The sequence below is a fragment of the Limulus polyphemus genome, unplaced genomic scaffold (genome assembly GCF_000517525.1).
Source record: "Limulus polyphemus unplaced genomic scaffold, Limulus_polyphemus-2.1.2 Scaffold2287, whole genome shotgun sequence".
In the NCBI taxonomy this organism is placed as follows: domain Eukaryota; kingdom Metazoa; phylum Arthropoda; class Merostomata; order Xiphosura; family Limulidae; genus Limulus; species Limulus polyphemus.
The window spans coordinates 151308-170572 of record NW_013667897.1 but is presented as its reverse complement, the minus strand read 5'-3'; the positions used below and the strand labels follow the sequence as shown (position 1 = coordinate 170572).

Sequence of the window (19265 nt, the reverse complement as noted above, 5' to 3'; positions counted from 1 at the left end):
ATTTCTTTTCTTTTTCCTCCAACCACTGCTTTAATTTCTTTTCTTTTTCCTCCAACAACTGCTGTAATCTCTCTTCTTGTTTATTTTGATGTTCGAGCTGCCACTGTTGCAGGTTTTCTTGCAACTGTTGTTGTCTCTCTTCTTGTTTCTTTTCCCTCCAACAACTGCTGTAATCTCTCTTGTTTATTTTGTTGTTAGAGCTGCCACTGTTGTTCTCTCTCTTCTTGTTTCTTTTCTTTTTCCTCCAACAACTGGTGTAATCTCTCTTCTTGTTTATTTTCTCTTTCCTCCAATCACTGCTGTAATTTCTCTTCTCGTTCTTCTTGTTTCTTTTATTTTTCCTCCAAGAAATGCTGTAATTTCTCTTCTCGTTCTTCTTGTTTCTTTTGCTGTTCTTGTATTGCTGCCATCAAATCTGCTAAGCTGTAGTTTGATTTTCCGCCTCTCGTTTCCCTTTTTTTTGTTCCACTCTCTGACACCAATTTGTTACACCTCCGTTCGTTCATTAATATTCCGTAAATTCGTTCCGACGAAACTTTAGCGACACAAGTCCTTTCTCAAATAAAACTGGTTTATTCTTTCCGAATACAACTTTAAGATACACTTAATTTCAACAGTCGCTCTATAACAAACGATATAATTCTCAATGAACGTCTCACGTGCCCAATAATATTCTCTCTATCAGCATACATTCAATTACTCCACCTCCCCGTTGCTTAGTGGCCGGTCTTATATATACAAGACTACACTATATTTAGAAGGATCACGAGATTTAAGGAAAGGACGTGAATGTTCGAGAACGACGTGGCGTGATACTAGTCATATGATCTCGATGTCGTAACAATATAAATATGTGGTGGAATGATATGTATCAGAACTACATTTTGACATTGCTTGGCATTTTGTCAGTGAAAATTTATTGCTTTTGGGAAAGGGATGCAACAGCCCTATCTAGCACAAAATATTCATACACTCAGATCATAAAATTGTATTCAGATCAATATTTAGAAGTTCTTAATGGCATTGGAAAACAAAGCCATATGGATCACTTTGGTGAACAAATGCCAACCAGACAAAACATGCAATAAGTCATATCTCAGCAATGGTAATAAATTTCAGCAAAAGGTGAGAATTCAAAAACCCAAAGATCAGTGTTAAAAGCCTTCCAGGTGCCCCATGCAACAGCATATGCAACATAATCAAGAAGAAAAAGTGACAGAAGTCATGGTTATACATAGCCATTCAACTGTCACATATCTCAAGCAGCAAGAAAAAGAAACAAGTATTCATGCTATTCTAGATGGGGACATACTGGTTAAGTTGACAGATGCATCACTATAGATTTCTGTGTGATTGGACTTTTGAAACAAATATCAAGAAGCCATCGATCTCATAAAGTAATATGGTAATATGTTCAAGTAGTAATGGTGTGCTTTTGACATAAAACCCTTGTGAAACGGCCTTTTGTAACGGAAAGTATGCTTCCTAATTTTCCTAAATGACAATGTGTTTCCTATAGATATTTCCCTCCACTCACAAGTTTAACTTATCTCATTTTGTGCAGCCCTCTATATGCAAAACATCTGAACCAGGTATCTCTTTGCCAACAACCTGGACATGATCAGGAGGACCAGATATTGAGAAACATTAAAGGGAGCACATCCACAAGGGAGAGGATAGTGCAGCAATGGGATCTTAAACAGAAATGAGAATCACTCCATCCCACGATGGAAAGTGGGCAAATGAGGATGTGTCCCATTCTCACTAGGGTAGGATGAGGATCATACCATCTTCAGTTCAAGTCCCAGAGTCAAGAGAAACCTAACATTTGACTCCAGGAACTCACAGGATAGTCTAATGACAGGGATCCGGGATGTGTCCATTGCATGCACTCAACCCCGTGCTCGTGAAACCAGCCCAAACTGACTCCAGGTCGGTAACAGCCTCGTTATCCAATGAGGGTGAACCCAGGACAGAAGCAGAAACTGGTGACTTAGACCTTATGCAACCCACAACACAGAAGACCAGTCGAGAAGGGAAGATGGACAACCCAAAACTTGTGTGAGGACTTGTGTAATTGGTTCACTTGATCTCCAAAATCTCACTTGCTAGGTACTGACATCCACATGATGGTGGGAGGAGGGCACCAACCAGAGAGGTGAACTGCATTTGGGCATCTCAACTTTGGGAAATAGATACTCATCTGGAAGATCTTGTAATTGCCTCTACACCGGCAGAATACCACCATCCTACTCTGAACTGAATGGTTATAGCCATCTTTGTGGAACCAATCCAGCAGGTTGCCTCCATGGTCAACCACCCCAGCAGCTTGGAACTGGTTAGTGGTAAGGACTCCCGTACTCCTCTGGAAGAAAGGAGGGGAAAAGTGCAGTAGATAGTCTGGAGGGACTGCAACATCCGAGACAGTGCAATGGGTGATCACAAAACCCTATTTTTAAAAGCAGACCACACCGATTTATTCAATCTAAGTATGGCAAGGATGGGCAGCAATCCCCTTCTGCTTTACCCATGGATGGTATGGTCTGGGACAGGCATATTATGATGAAATTATCATGAGGAATGTACATTCTAGTGATGTTGTAAAACACCCCATCTCAGGAGTGAGTGTACATAACCATGGAAAGTGTATACGAATCAACATGGCTTACAGTGCGATTTGATAGCAAGATGGCTGCGAATGGTTATAGCCATATAAGTGGAACTCATTCTGAGTACAGACAGAATAGATGGTCAGGCACCACATGCCACAGAGGGTGATCCAACGTGAAGCTCCCTGAAAGAAAAGAAAGCATTAGTGAGGACTTACCTCATGTCACAGCCACCTCAAAGTATGTAGAATAGCCACAGGTAGCAGGAAATACTCTGAGGAAGCAGAAACAGCGATGTGGTGTAGGTAGTGGGAGACGAATGTGTGCAGAGTCATCCACATGCCAGATCTTAGAATCTCTTTCAATGGCTGACAAAGATGAGAGGCAAGGGAGAAGGTAAGGTGATGGATTTGATGTGAACAAATGTGAAAGAGATCACACTGGGATGGAGACATGGAGGAATAGGCCAACTGGATCAAATGTCAAAGCCAAGTGGTCAGGGTGACCAGGGAGAAATCACAGGAAGAGAAAGGTTGCCAAGGTATAAAGAGGTGGGAACGATGAACCTGGAAGGAAACCATGCAAGCAATATAACAATGGAGGGCACGGACAGGACAGAATAGTCTATCCAGATCAGGACAGGGGTAGAGATGAAATATAGAGTATAGGCAGATAGGGGAAAAGGAGGACTGATCTTCACAAGACACAGAGGTTTTGGAAAGGAAAGCACAATCTGGATAAAAGATAAGGTAGGAGGTATAAGATCCTGGTAATGTTGGGGGCAAAAATATCTGACCTACAATGCCCACAAGCCAGTTGGAGGAGGAAATATGTCTTCAAAGAGAGGGGAAACAGGGAACACATAGACAGAGGTTCGAACATAGGAAAAGTGAGGGCATGAAGGCCCACATTAATGTCCCAGTCTGGGAGCGACAGATGCCTCGATGGTCGATGGAGTCGGAAGGAATGGATTAACATGGAAAGAACAGAGAAAGCAAAGACCTTGTGGAAGCGAGAAAAATGGAATGTCTGGAATAATGCCAGCTGAAACCCCAAAATCAAGGAGACCAAAGAGTCCCTCTACAAAAGCCATGTGAGAAACTCAGAGATACAGGCAACCATTGGGTGAGAAGCCCAGAAACCCCAGGTCAATGCACAGGAGCAACAAATGCTCCATTTGTGTTGATAAACTGCCAAAGAAGAAGGGTGAATGGAATGGGCTAAATGTGAAGCTACTCTGCAAGAGAAACTGGAACTCCTTGCCAAGGACCTAACAAAAGCTAGGCATGAAATTGGAGGTCAGACAGTGCAGGATGGAGCACCAGTGACCAGGGTTGATGGAGCAGGTTGGAATGAAAAGGGAGGGACCACCTGCATTTGGCTGAAGCTATGGCATCAGACACTGGCAAAGCACCTGAAATGGTGACTGTAACTTCCAAATTCATATGCAGGAAACAAGAGGAAGTAATGCTTTATTGAAATATTAACTCCACAACTATGAAGTAGATAACGTTAAGAAAAGGGGGAAAAAAAAGAACATCTGAACTCAACAGCTGCCAAACGAGAAGTGATAGTTCGGTAGTGGCGCCTTGAGGGAGTCACATGCATTTTTAAAAACGTTTGGATATATAGGGCAGCACAAAATGAGAAAAGCTAATCTTGTGAGAAAAGGGAGAGTACCTTATCGGAATTCACAATTTCTTAAGGAGAAAGTACAGTCACCAAAGATAGGACTAAGTCGACCACAAAAACGAAAGTGAAACTACTATGAAATAAGTCATCTCTAAGAACTTGGCATTACAATGCCTACCTGTTTAGAAGACTGGCACTGGTATAAGAATGAGATTTGGGCACACCTCTGATGAGATCATGGCATGGGTAAATCAAAGGATTTTATGCCAAATATCTGAGTGGGAGAGTAATAAATAAATTACCTTCCCAAGGAAGTCCATTCAGCAAGGAAGGTTAAATTGACAGAGTGATGTGGAGGTGTAATGGAGAGAACAACTCAATTCCATAACTCACCTGTGGCAGAGCCTTTAATGACTCAAACACCTTCAGCTGTTTCATCATTCATAATAGGTCATTTGGGAACACAGGAGTTACCAGAGAAGCCTCTGGTAAACATCCTAGAGGAATATGATTCGTGTGTGGTGGTGAGGTGGAGACATTACTGTCAAGCTCAGGAACTGTGCTAGAATGTCTGAGCCTCTATACTTTGTGAAGCGGATTGACATCAGGACCAAAAAAGGAAGGATCCTAGTGCCACTGATGAAATCTGATAATTTGGGGCAGAGCTGGTCAAAATCAGCAGGAAGCTAGCCAAAGTGAAAAAAGTTATTTAAAAGCAGTCTGAAAGACATAAATCTACAGCAACTCAAAATGACCTTTATAATACACTGAAAAAGATCCATGAGGAATCATGTCTGTAAATATGTATAATTAGTTTATTTATCTTCATTTCATTTGCTTGTGCAATATGTAATGTATAAAATGCTCTTAAACACATGTTTATATTCTAGCTTATCAATTTTGCTTGAAAAGGGTATATTTTATTTGCAATAAGTATTTTGTTTTTTACTTTATTCCTTGCTAGTATATGGTTTAATTTTTAATGTGTTTTCATCACACATCGAAGCAGGTGAGTAGAAGAATGCAGTTTATGAAGATTGTTTTATTAACTATCCAGTATAATTTATAATATGGCAAGAGCAATGTATTATCAAATATAACTAAATTAAATATAAATTGACCAACAAGAAGTAATGTCTTGATAACATTGAATAATCATGACCAGGCAAAAAAAAAAAAAAAAAAACAAACAACCAGAAAGCAATGAAATACAAGATGATAACAAAGTGTTTATCAAAAGGTTACTCTTTCAGTTGAGAAGTATCATAATAGTCTGTCTCGTCACAGTAATTGAACAATATTTAATCCAGCGAACTTCCAGGATAGTTACAATAAATAAGTCAAAAAGTATGTGAAAATGAATATCACATATCCTGATAAGAATCTTTTGGGAAGGATATCAGCAGACACTTGAAAGAAACTAGTTGCATGACTGGAGAAAAACAGAGAATTATTGAGGTTAACCACCACTCATTATCTCATGCTCAGGGCAAAATCATGTGCACTAATTCTAGTTCTGGAACCTTTGAAATATAACAGTAGTCTTCTTCCAGTGAGTCTTGTGAAGAGTCTTCTCTCAGAAATTGACAGTCCAACCTTATAGCCATAGAGACGTTTTCATATCTGACTTCCATGTAAGTAAATTTGCCTTCTTAACAAATATCTAGAGATGTCTGTCAATATAGAAATATGTATTGGTGCCAGGATTAATTTTATCAAAGTACTAATAAAAATTATCTGAAATAATGTTAGACATAGTGAAAAGACTTGCTGAACACATTCTATTTTGTATATAATTATCTAATGATGCACTGTTAATATATATTGCCAAGATAGAAATAAAACTGTATGTTCTGTTCCATTTGAAATGTTTAATCAATACCTTAAATGTTTATATAAATACATTGAATTGATTGTCTCTGTGATAACAACTGCATAATTCTGGAATTTAAACAAATACTATTTGTAACATATTGTCTCTTACCTGACATGCTCATCACAGCAAGCTGACTTTTCAAGTGTTTCATTGTACATACATATATATTTTATTTGTTTGTTTTTTTTCCTTGTTCTTTTAAAGAGCTTTATTTTTTCTTCTGTTAAGGATCTACCTGACCATATGACATTTATGCTTCAAAGATTAGTAATAAACCAAGCATGCTCAACCTCGTTATGTACAGTAATCAGAGACTTTTTGTAGTTTCCCTATTACCCATAATTATGATTATTAACTGTAATTTTTATTGAAGGTTTTTAGCAACTCTTCTGGTAGCAGTTATTGCTTAATTGTATTTTAAAAGGTTTCAGTTAATGCATATATTGAGAAGTTTAATTTTAAAGGATTTTAATTTAAAAAGGGTTTTATTTAACATTTAGTGTAAGGCTTTCCTTTGTTGTAAATGGTTTTATTTTATGTGAGTACTATCATTCTATTTTGAAAGAGTTTGTTCTAAACATTTTTAAAGTTTTGTAATTTTTATGTAAAGTTTAATTTTTTTTTCACTATTACTGTTACCTTGAATTTTATTTTACTAGATTTATTTCATTTAATACTTGCTTTTTTCCTTATGCATTGACTTGTTCAGTGCAGTAAGTAGTTAAAGGTATTCTCAACTTTTATGTGTTATCTTTGTATTAATTTTGAAGGTTTTTTATCTTTTTTTGCCATGTATGAAAAAATTAATGTCACATTTTTTTAGATGAAAAAACCCGAACAACTTATATGTCAAAACAAAACATTTATTAAATGAAATAGTCTCTATTCTTATCCATCTTTTCCATCTTACAATCAGGTTGTTAACGCCCTGATTAAAAAAATCACTTGGCTTTGAAGCAAAAAACATGTAGATGTCCTCTTTAACATTTTCAGCATTTGTATACATTTTCCCATTAAGATGGTGTTGCAGCAAACGAAAAAGATGGTAATCTAATGATGTCATATCTGGAGAATATAGTGGGTGGGGGAGAACTCCCCAACCCAACTCCATAATCTTGTGTTGCATCAAACGTGCCACACAGAATGTGCATTGTTGTGGAGAAGAAGAAAACCTTTCCAATTGACGAGTGATGGATATTTCTGATGAAAGGCTTGATTTTAATGTTCCAGTTGCTGACAATTGATCTCTGCATTGACAGTTCGCTGTGAATTGAGGAATTCAATATGAATTACTCCTTTGATGTCCCACCAAATGCAAAGCATCACTTTCTGTGGATGGAGTCCAGGTTTTGAGGTTGGAAGTGGCTTTTGTCTAGGACTGAGCCATTGCTTTTGGCATTTAATATTCGCATAGAGAATCCATTTTTCATCACCGGTGACAATTCTGTCCAAAAATGGTTCATGCGCATTACACACCAGAAGAGACGAAGCAACATTCACACGTTGGAAACAATGATCATCGGCACCCAAACACTTTCTTTAATCAGTTTTTCCATATTCCTTAGATGTTTACACATTGTTTCATGAGAGACATGCAATTTCAGGGCCATTTCACGAGTGTGTTGCTTTGGATTAGACTCAACAAAACTCTTCAGAGCATCAATATCAATTCCAACATGTTGGCCCCTGCCATCACAGTTTTTAAGGCTAAAGTCACCTGAACGAAATTTGCTGAACTATCGTTGACACTTACGAACGTTCAAAACATTTCCATAAACTTCTTTGATATTCTTTGTGGCTACAGAGGCATTGTTTCCCTTCTTGTATTCAAACAGCATTACATGCCGAATGTGTGTCTCGTAGTGTGCCATCACTATAAGGGATTAGAGTATACTAAACTTTACACATTATATAGGCTACACTAATGTGATGTTTAGGGGGTTCGTTTAACTATTATATGTGATGTAAATTTTTTTTTTGGAAGTGATTAATGAGAGTGTTCCAAAATGCGACATTAATTTCTTGACAACCTAATACTTTAATTTTATAGCTGTTTTTGAATTTCTGTGCCATTTCCTTTAATGGTTTTTGCTTCATTTATTGAGTGTTCTGTGTTTAGCTGGTTGTGTATGTTACTTTAGGATGTTCACTCTATACACAAGATCCACATATGGGTGATCATGTGGTGTATGAATATACCATGCATATTTTTCTTTTTGCAATCATATAGTATTTATTGTACATATATGCAAGTTTAACATAACATGTTCAAGAAAGCCATTAAGTTCATTTCATTCAAGTTGCCTTTGTTACTTTTTCACTCTCTGGAGATAATACCTTTTCTTGCTCATGGGTGGGATTGCTATAATGTTGCATGTTATTCAGGAATGTTGACAACAGTGTTCTACGATGATAGATCAGGTGACATCTTGAGGTTATGACCTTATGGAATTGACTAATAGTGACATAAGTAGCACAGCATACTGAGAATAGTGTTATAGATATTGGATATATAATATTCTGCTCTCTGAGTTATCTCTCTCTCTCTCTCTTAAAATCAAACCCCCAATTTGATAGGTCATGTTTAAGTCCTTTCTTTATAAATAGTGATACTCTCCTAAAGTTTGACCTGTAAAAGTAATAGTAACTCATTTTCATTTAGCATCTTTATAAGTTGTTAGGAGAGTATAGGAAGTTAACTATATGGTAAAGGCACTCTTCTTAATCCTATACACACATTATTTTGATTGTACATTAGTAAAAATAAAGATTGTTTTCATTGTGTTTTTGTACATTGTATCCAGTCTCTTTATTTCTCAAAGTCAGAGAACTCAGAATTACTTCATAATAAATATCTTTTGAACCTCCTGTTATTAAGTAGATCTAACTCATTGCTCTAAGGTTAATTCAGAGTAGATAAGAAAGAGAAAATTTTGGTGCAGTGATCATAAGATATCTTACTGAGGAGTTTTCTGTCTTTACTTCAACTCTTGTGTTATTAAGCTTAAAAAGTCTTCATTCTTGAGGAAATATGATTTTCCTCAACCTGAATAACTGACAACTAAAAAAACAAGAGTCAGTCACTGAAAGGAGGCAGTTGTACAAGAGACTTGTCAAGTATGGGAGAAATCCTCTCCTGTACACCAGACTTTCACTGATGCTACAAAGATCCATGATTTTTTTCTTGTTGCTACAACATCTTTCAAAATGTGGTGCACCTAGAATGGTTGACTAAGTTTTCCCCTGAGGATCAACCTTAGTACAAGGGAAGTACAGATGACTGGGGGTCTTCAAGATGGTGTAGTATCTGATGAGCGTAAGACCAAATGGGGTGGTCTGTACAGGACTCCAAGGCCTTTTCCAACTAAAGTAATCCAACTCCAGCTCTGGTTAAAGTTGCCTAAGACTAGTCAAGAGACTGGAGGTGCCTTTGGTGGATGATGTTTACCAACATGAGCTGTCTTACAAGCAGGTGAGATGAAAGGCATCAAGTGGTGATGTAAATGGACCATGAGGTAGTGGTGAGCCTCTCAGAGTTGGGAGGTATACCAAAACAACCACGAATCACAATGAAGCCTAGGAATGTGCAGAATTGACAGACAGCAGTTGAGCATACTTTGTTGTTCTGTTACCCCCTGTCAGAGTGTCAGTGTCCCTGAGTATGCCAGCCACACTCTAACTCAAACATTATTATTATCTCCAAATTATATTTTGTAATTTGTACCAGACCATAAAGTTTGATCAAGAACATTAATGTTTAATGGACAGTAATAATGCAACAGAAACTGGCAAGTTTTTAGGTGGTGGCAATATATGACACTATTCCAAATCTAATGCTGGAAACATATACTGATTGTGACTAACAATTTTAGTAGGTGGGTTGAATTGTACCCATTACAACATATTATTACCCAATGTGTTGTGAAAAATCTAATGAATGAGTACTTTTGTAAATATGGTATTCCCCAAATTCTAGTCTCTGACAATGGCCAATCTATCTTCCATTTTATGGCAAAAACATTTAAGGCAATAGAAATTAACCCTGTATATATATTATTACCACTTATCATCCTCAGTTAAATATACGCATTAAACTGGAACATTGGGAGGATGACATCTGCACATCTTCACAAAAAAAATCACAAACTTGATATTTTTATTTACCTGACTTTCCTTTTTCAATTAGAACCTCAATTCATGAATTAACAAGTTACATTTGGGATATGAAAGCCTCTTGCCTTGGGATTGTCTAAGTACTTGGTCAAACCACAGACTGTCAGAGAACACACTGTGAAACTACAAAATATAAGGCAGAAGGCAAAACATAACGTAAAAATAACTCGGAGAAAAGCTTATATTTACAGAAGATAGACAATAGTGCTGAATTTGCTCCTAGATAGACAGGAGCTTATGAAATTGTAACATAAATAACATTTATCTATCAACCAATAAATCCTAGAAAAGGTACTATACAAGGTAAATATCATATATCAATATTTTAATTTTTTTAAGCCACAAGAAATTGTTGTCCATATTGGTGGGAAAGCTTCTGATTATATGAAACTTTTGCTGATACTACACTAAATGTAAGTCAATGAATGATATGACCAAAGTATCACAATGACTAAAGACACCTTGTAAGACTCCCTATTGCCAAAACAAGGAGTGTATGTGATGAGAGCCAAAGAGTGGCAAAATAAGTGCAATATACCTTTTGCTTTGATATCATTCTGGTAAGCTGAACCAGAACAAAAAAATTTAATATTGTAATGATAATTATTTAATGTAATGATGATGCAAGAGAAATATGTAACTGATCTTTGCTATTGTTCTGGTAATATAAATAAAGGCCATAACTTTCAGTAAACCAATCTTAATTATAACAACATATGCTGTGCCCAGTATCAGTTTAGGTTATAAAATACAGTGTATATAAAACCGTGACTTATGTATGAATTGATGACGTTCATCACTTCAAAGAAAAAGGGAAGGGAGGAGCTGACACCTTACATATTGACAAAGGATTGTGATTTAAAGAGAAATGAAAAGTAGTGACAGCTTGGAAAAAAATGTTTCCTGAATTTTGAATATGAGATGTACTCTATCCCTCTAAGTCTACATGTTTACAATAAATGGCATAACCTGCTACGCAATGCTGTGAAGCCTACAAGTTTTCTCTCCAAAAACACAATATAGCATGAATACAGATAAAGCAGCAGAATGAAGCATTAAAACAACTTACTGTCATAGCCTTTATGATTTCTTTAATTTAATATCTACCTACTATTAATCCACTGACTGCTGATTCACTGCATAGAATACAGTTTGCTTCCAGCAGTTGAATACAAGTGTGCTATATATATATATATATGGTGTATGGCTTGCAAAAGTTCTGCACCTGTTTAGAGCAGTTATAGTCGGTCAATGGGTTAAAAATATATTTACACCATATTCACCAAAAGATTTGAAAATCCATTATTTTTGTGATAAAATTAATAAAGAATGTAGCTACAGTTAGACCTTACTGACCCAGTCAAACCTTCTCTTTATCTTAATTTCTACTTACATCTGCAGAAAATGAATATAAATTCAAATTCAGGCAATAATGGATGTTGTCCCCAGTAGATAAAAATAACACAGACATGAAATGAAGAAGTGAGAAGAAATCACCAATACTACTGCAACATGGTAACCCAAAACCAAATAAAACATCACATACACACATAATTAATAAAGCCTTAGAATGAACTAAAGAATTTTGCAACAGCTTCAGTAACATACACATTTATACAAGTATAAAGAGTTTAAACTCCAAATTATATTAACTCATATGCTTATCAAGACATAATAAGAAAACATATGGACTAGGAGGTAAGGATCATGAATAGTGACAATCACAAATTAATGAATGATAAGTGAAGTATAAAGGTAATAGTTGTTCATGTACAAGAACAAAAAATATTTGGTATTAAACAGTTCTCAACAAGTATTAAAAAACCATTTACATACAAATATAAAAGACAGGTACAGTTTATATGAAAGAAACTGTCCCATAACACTCTGTGATTAATAAAAACAAACAAGTTCAAAATTTATGCAGTCAAAACTATCTGCAAGTTTGTTGATGAGCAAATTACCAATGAGACTTCTATGCTCAATAATAGGCTTAAGAGGAAACTCTAAATCAAGATTAGCTATGTCTAGAGGAAGCTGTTTGAAAACAGTGAGAAGTGGGTCATTGAACCTTTCTTTGCACTTGAAACTACTGATCTATATTAATTCTACCTTTTATACCATGAAAGTACAAGCTTTTATCAAGACCACAAAATAACTGTGAACTCTAAAGTCAATGTTTCTATCAAAAGTAAAATATTACTAACCATCTTTGCCTGTGAACAGTGCTTAACTCAAACCAAAACTCATTCACTCCCTAACAATATGGTTTAAAGCAATATTATGCAAGGTTGAAACACTGGTTCACAAACAAAATTCATCTGGTGGAAATGTTATCAAAATCATTAAGAATTTAGCCAATAAGAGCATCATTTAATGAAATTCAATACATAAATTGTAAAAAAACAATAAAGTTTACCTCTCCAACATCTATAGTTCTTCCAAATTTAATTTTCCCTGGTTGTCCATTACTACTTACACACTGAATTAATGAACGAGATGTCTCAGATGGAAGCCTCCCCCAAACATTTTGTAGAGTAAAATTTGAATCAAATTGACCTACATGTACAACAAGAAAACAATTATTGGATAATCATATGGGGGAATATAAATTACATGGTTCTGATGTTCAGTATGTGCTAGATTTTGTAAATATGCAAACTACAAAAACTGTTTTATATACATGCTACAGCAAGAAAACATAGGGATTAAATTTTGAATTAAATATCATATAAAATATGATATACAACTTTAAAATACTTATTAATAGTTTTAATTGTTTTATATTGTTTGTCATTAAGCACAAGGCCACACAGTAGAATATCTATTCTCTACACTGCATGTATCAAAATCCAATTTTTAGCATTGTAAGCCCTCAGACTTACTTCTGAGTCATTGGAGGGCTGTTTAAGACCAAACTGATTAATTATAACTTATATTTACATTTTCCATGTCAATTTTTAATTTAATCAGTGTTAATTCAAACAACTATATTATATTGTGTAAGTAGTGAATATATAAAAAACTTAGCTGTGATCTACAATATTTCTTGTTCATATTTTAAATATGTCAATGCACTAAAACTTATTTTTCTTTCAAAATATTATTTTAAAGCATGCTTGTTAGAGTTATGATTTAAGATCAGAAAATCATTAAGATTTAATTCTTAAAAAAATAAAGAGCTATTATGGAGGTCATTAAGAATTTTGAATGATTTTCTTAATATGAAAAAATTGTATGACAAAGCATGATGATAGCAACCACTTTTAAATGATGTAATATGTTTATCCTACATCTATAATAACAAAAAATAAATTTGAAAAACCTAATGGTTCCTGGTTTGGCAAGAGAAGACTTTGATATGGTTGTGTATGTCATTTGATGACATACTGATGGAATGCATCTGTTAATTTTCTTAAATTCTAACCTATAAATTTTCTTAAACACAAAAGACAACATCTCAAACTTTATCAATTTATTAGCTCATTCACTCTGATCTTTATCCACAAAAAATGTTAGAAAAAAATTCTTCAGCAGCTTTTTGTACAAACTTTCAAGAAATTACAAGTTATCATTCTTCAGGCTCACATTTTTTTTTCAAAAAACGTTTTTACTTTTAGAATAAGCTGACTTTTGTTTATACACTGTAATCATACATAGGTATGTTGATACAGTTTGAGTGTAGTTAAGCACAATACTGCTTACAAGACTATTTCTTCTCTGCTCACCATGAGTATGGAAACCCAGTTTTTGTGTACTAAGTCTGCAGACTCACTCACTGGGAGGTATATTGTTATGCTATTACTTAATATGTACACAATCCTCTTTACTACACACAAATTTTGAGTAATGTGGTTATTTTCAAGAGAACTATCAGCTCTTGTAAACTATGTAAACAAATATATTTTTATGTATGTACCTTCATCAAGCGACTACACCAAGAAAAACATATGAAAAAGATAAGTATTTCTTTTAAATTTCCAAACTGTTGTATCAAAATAACTTTTACTCAAGTGCTATTACAAATTATATATTTATGGTGATCACGATAACTTTTCTAGTGTGTTTCCTTTTCCACACTGCATATATATATATAAAAATACCTTTTTACTAATAAAATTTTATTACTATATCTTTTTGTAAAAGCATTTGTCAAATATTTCATTTAAAACAATAAAACTTTTTAAAGACTTAAAAGTTACTGAATTTTGATCTAATTTTAACTTCCGTAATACATAATAGTCTGAAAACATTTACATGACAGTTAAAAAAAACATAAAACATAAAAACTTTGTAAAAAATTAATGATCAACACTTACCTACAACAAAAGAAGAGCACAACAAAAAATACAAATATACTGGTAAAATGTGTAACATTGTTCTTTAAGAAATAATTTAAAATATGCTGAACAGATACCACAAACAATAGGTATTTAAAGCAGTCATGTAGTAACAAGTGTGGTTCATGCAATAAATAGTGAGGCCTCTGGGGCACCATCCACGTCCTGGAAGTGGAAACTACTAGCTTCCTGTTGTATAGATATGCCCGTATCTATGCTTGAAGCAGGAAATAACTGAACTTAGACACTGACTGTTTAAGTACTGATAATGTAAACATATTTGACAGTTGACTTTTTTTGTTCAACTACTGTTGCTATCTGATACTTCTGTTTTCATCTCAGAGCTACTGTGCATATAACTGACGCCTTACATCCGGCCTGCCTGAAAGGAAACCTAAACCTAACAAAAATATTAGGAAGGAAGAAATATACAAAAATATAGAAAATTATATAAATTTTATGAGCTTTTGAAAATCTGGAAAATTATAAGAATTGGGGATATTATTGTTTATTAAAGACATATATCATGAAAATAATCAAATATACTTTATTTCCATTTTTTATTACTACTTTTACCATATTTACACAGAAAAAAGGTCATAAACACGTTCAAAACTATAATCATTCTGAGAATATATATATTAAAGTCATATCTAGATTTCTATTTAACTAATCAAAGTACTTTTGTAACAATTACAAACAATCATAGTATAAAAAAATGAAAAAGTTTCTACTTCACATTTCAAAAATCATTACATTATGATAAAATGATAAAAAAATTACAACACTCACGTCAGTAGTGAGATTATTTTTGAAAAATAAAATATATTCAATACTACACTTAAAGATGATGAAATGTGCTCAAAGTGCAACTGAAAATTTTCTAGAAATGACAAAACAGTGGAAGGATTACCATTAAAAAAAAACTGACATAATACTGAGACGTCTCTCAAGAATAAAGAAACAGGAAATTAAAAGAACAAGAAGTAGTAAAAGACAAATAATTTGATGAGACTGACAGGAATTTAAGAGGGGTAAAAGAAAGAAATGTAAGATTTAAAGATGAGTTAAGAACAAGAATAAGTTTGATTATAAAAAAGACTGAAGAAGTAAAGAGGGATGATAGCTAAAAAAGTATAAGTACAAAAAAGACATTTATAAAGAACATAAAAATTATAACAGAAAAGTTAACAAGATGAAAAAAATATCAAAAATAGAATAAAACATCTGGAAAATTAATATGTATTTACAAGGATCAAACCATCCACATCTCTCTTGCCCAAACATTCCAACCTCAAACACTACTAGATATGAAACAGGAGAACCTATCTGGTCTATACTATTGTCGTGTCACATATGACTGCAAAACCTAATTGCTATATCATTACCTCATTAAGTTACAGAATTTAGTAGGCCAATTAAACAATATTGCTTGATAAAGAAACCAATAGACTATGATGGAAAGGTACTATGGGAGGCATATCAGGCTCAGTTTGAAATTATTTCTAAAGTGAATGGATGGAATTATGAACAATAAGCTATTCATCTTGCTGCACATTTAAAAGCACCAACCTTAACAACATTAAGAAATCTTCCAGCTGAAAGTTGGGACACCTATCAATCATTGATGGCTATCTTATCAAACAGGTTTGAAGTGATACATGGAAAAAAATAAAAAAATCCAAAGCAAAGTAAGGAGGAGAGAAAATACCTTAAACAAACTTGCAGAAAATGTGGAAAGACTTGCTCAACTGTCTCACAAGGATGCTTAATATGAAATACTGGATTATTTAGCAAGTGACCAATTCATGAAAGTTGTAGTATATGAAGATATGTAAATTAGGCTCCAGCAATGTTCATGTACATTTTTAAAGGAAACTCTCCAGTTAGCAATGGAACTGGAACCTATTAAAGCGACAGCACAGATAAACAATTAAAGGTACCATCCAAACATTAGAGGATCATCAGATAACGCAGTATGGAAACATCAAATCCTTCTGATTGTAATGTAGAAGAACTGAAAAGATTAACTAAACAACTAATTACATAAAATGGAACAAGAAAACAATAGTTATTCCAGATGTAAATTAAAAGGACATAATGCCAAAAACTGCAGACAAAAGATTATAAGGAATAAAAGGATGTCAGATAAAGGGAAACTGTTATAAATGTGAGAAACATGACCATTACAGCCAAGACTGTGGGGAATCAACAGATAACAATAAACCATGGAGAAATACCATAAGACTGAGTTACAGAGCCCAACCAGGTCAAAGGAACAACAAAGATCTGCCTACCATGGATATCGAAATCCGGTTTCTAGCATTGTAAGTTCGCAGACTTATTGCTGTGCCACTGGTGGGCATCACAAAAGTACATATTTAAGTCCATAATTTTATCAAAATTGACCAATTGAAGCACATTATTAATAGCAGGGCAAATGAAAAATAACTTATGCACACATTTAATCTCTTTCATCAATGTTAATTTACTGGTAAAAGAAGAGAACATTAATTTTGTCTAATGTTATGTACATATAGATGTAGAGAAAATAAATTATGAAGTAGCAGAAAATATTTTACTTGAGATTTAAAAGTCTTTGAAAGGAGTTGATAAATGAAAGGTTTTATGTAAGTATTAAGTTTATTAGTTTTCTTAATTTTTTTCTTGTATTTTATTTTCTGACTCAATTGGGAATGGAAACTTATCTGTGCATAGAGTTCTACACAAAGAGGCCTAGGTTTCTGAGCTTAAACAGTTGTTTGTAACCAAAAAAAGTTTCAAATTATTCTATCCTAAAAAATAACTTATCAGAATAACACTAAGGGCATAGAAAAACCAGATAAAATCTTATAATATAAAATATAAAATTCAGTAAAGCTGCTACTGGAATAAATTATTATTATATCTCAGAAAAGCATTTCATAAAATTTCTGAATTTGATTGTTGAAAATTTAACAAAATATTATAAAAAAAGGAAAATCTTCCCATACTTTTTGTTAAGTTCTTTAGAGCCAGATTATTTACTGTAGGTGTCTGTGACTTGTTGGTGATAAATTTCAAATAACAACCAGACAGCACACAATCCACTTGTTTTAAAATAATGTATTCAAAACAACTACTCATTAACACAGTTGTATCTAGAGCTTTAAATAATTGTCTCTTTTCCGTCAAAGTCCACACAAGCAGGTTGTTACTTTAGAACACCTTTTGACAAAGCAAATTATTCTCCTCTATCTCTGTTATTACAATACAAGCTGGGAAACTCACTTTAGAAATTGCCCATTATGGCTAAACTGACACACAGTTTACTTTCACTAACTTGGTTGCCTATATATATATATATCTTGCCCCACAGAGGCCTAGAACTTTGTACCAACTACAAGACATTATGTAACAATACATACTTAAAGCAACAAGAAAAATTCCAACGGTTCAAGTAATGTGACATCAATTCACAAAAATTGAACTACACAACAAATGATTGACAAACAGTTAAGTAAGCAATTCTCCGATAAATTATCATTCCTTAAAATACTAAATTTAACACTCATGATTTATAACTATCTAAATCATAACTCTAGGAATTAAATTTTGTATAATAACAGTGTTGTCCATGAAACCGTTACAGAAAACAGCACTGATGAAGTACACCTAAGTAATCAAAATGATGTCTAAAATCAAAAAATGTCCTTTAGAACATTAACATGACATAAACCAATCTGTGTTTTTTATCTGAAGCATATATGTAAATACTCATTATTCAAAATTACGAATGTCAGTAGACTTGTAAAAAATGTGTTGTTATAGGTTTAAAATTACAAACAACTATTTCAATAATCTGACTTTTAAATCAGCACCCAAAATTAAGAAAGTCCAACATTCAATGAATAATCATACTTTGTTTTTATTTAAATTCAACCATATTACATATAGATGCAGTTTCAGTCATTTTACAGTAAAAATGGTATTAAATATATTCTCTTTATGGATAAGAATAAAGGCTTGTTTATAATTATCTTTTAAGGTTTGGATAACTAATTTAGTAGCATACAATTATATGGCTATTTGTTTGCATGTTAATATTTACAAAAGATACAAAGTTTCATGTAAGGAATAATGAACATGTCTTAAATATAAAACAATCATTAAATTAAGAAGAAAAGACACAATCATAGTTAACATAATGTTTTGGGACAACATGGGACCTACTGGTCCATCTTGGCTGTTACATCCTCTAAACTAAATTAAAATAATTTAAAAAAAATAATAACTTAAAGCCAGCCCTTATCATTCATATACTTATCAAGCTTTCTCTTAAACTCACTTAAATTTACTGCCTCTACAACATCCAAAGGCCAACCACCCTCTTAGAAAAATGAAATTGTCTTAGCTAAAGATGACTCCAACATTGTCCAAATTTATGTGTTCCCTACTATTCTCACTCTTAAATATGAAAAAAAGATGATACATCAACAGTATCAATTCCCTTCACAATCTTAAATACCTCAATCAGATCCCTACTAAATCTTCTTTGTTCAGGAGAAAACAATTTCAGGGATTTCATCCTCTCCTGGTATGACAACCCCTCCATCCCAGGCACCATTCTAGTAACCCTTCTCTGAACCCTTTCCA

General features: G+C 33.7%; 1 protein-coding gene across 1 annotated transcript in view; it reads right to left on the bottom strand.

Moving 5' to 3' along the window:
* The window catches only part of LOC106466521 (tyrosine-protein kinase receptor Tie-1-like), a gene marked incomplete at its 3' end in the record, with an annotated part of 37275 nt that extends 22228 nt beyond the window's left edge, over nucleotides 1–15047 (bottom strand). The window contains exons 1-2 of the mRNA XM_013926812.2: nucleotides 14610–15047; nucleotides 12710–12849 (exon numbers count right to left, since the gene is read on the bottom strand). Coding sequence (XP_013782266.1) covers nucleotides 12710–12849; nucleotides 14610–14667 — 198 coding nt within the window. The remainder of the gene's footprint in view (nucleotides 1–12709; nucleotides 12850–14609) is intronic.
* Between the last annotated feature and the right edge of the window lie 4218 nt (nucleotides 15048–19265).